This window comes from Cervus canadensis, chromosome 21 (assembly GCF_019320065.1).
Source record: "Cervus canadensis isolate Bull #8, Minnesota chromosome 21, ASM1932006v1, whole genome shotgun sequence".
In the NCBI taxonomy this organism is placed as follows: domain Eukaryota; kingdom Metazoa; phylum Chordata; class Mammalia; order Artiodactyla; family Cervidae; genus Cervus; species Cervus canadensis.
In genome coordinates, this window is record NC_057406.1 from 50653635 (window position 1) to 50657445 (window position 3811).

General features: G+C 44.8%; 1 protein-coding gene across 1 annotated transcript; it reads right to left on the bottom strand.

Moving 5' to 3' along the window:
- Positions 1–455: 455 nt before the first annotated feature.
- Positions 456–650, bottom strand: LOC122423201 (small EDRK-rich factor 1-like). Its single transcript, XM_043439931.1, has one exon. It carries the CDS (start codon positions 648–650, stop codon positions 456–458), a length of 195 nt encoding a protein of 64 aa, XP_043295866.1.
- Between the last annotated feature and the right edge of the window lie 3161 nt (positions 651–3811).

The window sequence follows — 3811 nt, forward strand, 5'->3', positions numbered from 1 at the left end:
CACTTAGTCATGTCCAACTCTTTACGACCCCTACTGAAGTGGGTAGCCTTTCCCTTCTCCAGGGGATTTTCCCAACTAAGGGATGTAACCCAGGTCTTCCCACATTGCAGGTGGATTTTTTACCAGCTGAGGCACAAGGGAAGCCCAAGAATACTGGGGTGGGTAGCCTATCCCTTCTCCAGGGGATCTCCCTGACCCAGGAATTGAACCAGGATCTCCTGCCTGCATCTCTTGCAGGCAGATTCTTTACCAACTGAGCTATCAAGGAAGCATATAAATATGTCAGCTCTTAATCTACAGGTGCTTCCAGGAGGCAGTGCTGTTTTTTTTTTTTTTTTAAGTTTAAAATAGTTTCATAAGGATATAACACATGTATGGCTGTTCATTCTACAAAATCTTCATCATAGAACTTATGATACACCTAATTAGCAGTAGCATTCAGATTTTCTAAATAGTCATCGTTTTTCTCTTCTCTGCATAGCCTTCTTTTCATTGGCTGCCTTCTGCTTTTGTTGCATGATCTCAGATTCCTTCTGTTTCCTCTGAGAGGTAGTCAAACTACCTGCTTTTCTGTTTCCCTTACTAATCTCCTGGGATTTCTTTATATATTTCTGATGGGCAACTTCTCCTCCTTGATTTCCACAGGCCATGCTGACCACCACACTGAGCCTGGAAGAGAGCAACTCGGAAGAGCAATGACTTCCTTACAGGCTCTGTGGCTGAACCCCTTTGTCTGGAGGACTGAGCTTGCACGGGTGCTCCCAGTGCTGACATTTTTTCTTAATGAAGAATTTATTTTGTGGACCTACACCCAGCAGTAAAAGTTTTAAAATTTTGACTTTTGAGGCAGCATTTTAGAAAATCTACTTTATCCTCACACACTGGCATTGGAAACCAAGAACGTCTGAAAGCTTTTGTATAATCTGATTAAGAGCTGAATAAGAAGAGGAAAGGGGTTAACGATTAGTGGTTTAACACCACATTTACCTAAGCTGAAAAGGTTTTTCTAAAGATCTTTTTAGAAACTTTTGTGAAGTATGTAATATGAGGGCTGGGCTGGAAGCCCAAAGTTAACACATCCACCATCCTTTCTGCCCATTCTTGTCACTTTCAATGGTTAGAATTCTTCCACACCTAAGCTCTGAGACAATCCTCCTCCATTTTCATCAGGCACGGAATTAATTCACTGGTTTTTTTAGCACCAACAGAAATCTGTAAGCTTTTACTCTGAGTGACTGTTGTTGGTTATCACATGCCTTCTCAAGGAAGCTGACATCACTCTGAAAGAAGCAAAAATTGGTCCTTAGGGTGGGGAAATCTTAGACTTTACACTTACTTACAGCCCTTTAAAGACCACAGTACATTATTAGATATAGAACATATCTCTGATAATTTCATAGGAGACAATGAGGTAAAAACAATCTTTAAAGCTCATTTAGTGGAGCAGTAATAATAATTTTTTTAAAGTTTGGGAAACACTGGGTTATAAGGAAGGACTTAAAAACACATGAACACTATTCCTTTTCTCATCCCACAATGCCCTCAAGAAAAAGGACATTGCATTGTGAATTAGAAGACTTGAGTTCTAACTTTCATATCTACCACCAATGAGCAAATACCTTCATTTATTTATTCAGATATTCATTGAGTACCTTCTATGTTCCAGACACTACACTAAACTCTGGGGGTACAAGATAAACAAGGTGTAGAGTCCTAATAGAGGTTATGTTTGAGCCTGGAGCAGATAAGAAATGAGATCCAAATATCTATAAATAATTATGATGGTAATAAATACAATAGGTGGCTATGATAAATTATAATTAATTATAAAAATTATAATACATGCTATAAAGAATTTATAAAAGGACAAGAGGAAGTTAAGCCAGTAGAATGTGAGCAGGGATGGTCTTCCCAAGACAGTGGCATGTGAGATGAGTCTTGAATGGTGAGAAGAATCCAGCCCCACAAGATCTGGGGACAGGGTTTCCAGGCAGAGAGAAAAGCAAAGACAGAAGTCCTGAGGCAGAAGTGAGTTTGTTGTGTACAAAGAATGAAAGGATATGGCTGGCATGAGCTAAGCCAGGAAGAGAGAGGTAGAAGATGGGACAGAGATGGGCCAGTCCAGATCATGCGGGGCCACGCAGGCTGTGGGGCAGAGCTTGGTTTTATGCTAAGTGCTCTGTGACTTTGGGCAAATTATTTGATGATTTCTGTCAAATGATGAGTGCGGGGTGGTGGGGGTGGGGCAGTTGAATGTTCTAGAATGCTAAGTTGAGCCTCCTCTAATTCAGGACCTGGGAGAGACACCATAAATCTCCAATGTGAGGAGAAAGTAAGGTAGCAGGTAAAACTTAGACTGCAAGGAGATCCAAACAGCCAATCCTAAAGGAAATCAGTCATGAATATTCACTGGAAGGACTGATGCTAAAGTTGAAACTCCAATATTTTGGCCACCTGATGCAAAGAATTGACTCATTGGAAAAGACCCTGATGCTGGGAAAAATTGAAGGCAGGAGGAAAAGGGGATGACAGAGGATGAGATGGTTGGATGGCATCACCAACTCAATGGGCCTGAGTTTGAGTAGGCTCCAGGAGTTGGTGATGGACAGTGGGGCCTGGTGTGCTGCAGTCCATGGGGTTGCAAAGAGTCGCACACGACTGAGTGACTGAACTGAACTGAAAACTGAACTGAACTGGCACCTCCAGGGTTGCTCATCACTGGGCTGGGGCAAACTCACATTTGGCCTGGAAAAGAAGGAGCAGGAAGGGCTGGGACACACATTCTCTGAAAGTGGAACCTGCCTTCCTCCCATTTTCAATTTTTGAGATGCATGGAGTACTTTTTCCTCACTCTGCCAATCTCCTCCTCATGTTACATTGGAGCTGCCTAGTGAGCATAAGCATGGGTTTGGGGGTCAGGGACCTTGGACTCTGGACCCCCACCTCTAAATAACTTGTGACACAAGCCAGTCTCTTCCTGGATCTGGGCCTCCAGACCCTCATCTGGGACCATGATTAAGATTCCTTCTAGAACATGGGCTCTGATTCTATTATCTTCCTCTTCACCAGAGATGAGAAGGAGTATAAACCGTGCATGGAAGTGCACCCAAACTCTCCTAAAATAATAAAGCAATTTCCTTTGAGACGGTTGACAAGGAAAGCCAGGAGGCCCTTGCAGAAAATGATGAAACCCAGTCCCAGCTGAATATTAAGTTAGAGAGAGGTCTGCAACCGGGCCGGGGGGCTGAGAGAGGGGGAGATGCCAGGGTCGAGGGGAGAGAGAAATTTTAATTGCGATTGTTTGGCCTGCTGATCCTAGGCAAATGACAAGGAGCCCCCAAGCAGCCTCAAACACGGATATTTGAAAGGCAGAGAAGGCTGGGGGATGGTTTGGCTTCGCCCTCCCCTCTGAGGCTGTTTGAGGAGCAGTCTGCGGCGCTGACAAGCACGGGTTTTGGAGGCCATTGAAAAGTTTTGGGCCTAAATAGGGTAGGCAGCTTGGCTTAAGTGTTGCTATGGAATACCTGGCAACCGGCAACAATAGGCCTTTTAGAGAATCCAGGGCAAACAGTGACCGTGGTAATGGGGTGGGCTTAAGGGTCTCCTTGCCCGGCTGGGCCCCTCCTCTCTTCACAGAGGCCTGGGCGCTGGGCTATGTTCCGGAAATTCCCCGCACAAAGCCCCATTCAGTGGGAGGAGGGTCAATGCGTGTGCTTTTGGAGGGGGCGGCGGCGGGACTGGGGGGTGGGGAGCGGCGGGGGAGGGGGTACAGGCGAAGGAGTTTACTGCCAAAAAAAAAAAAAACCTCCCT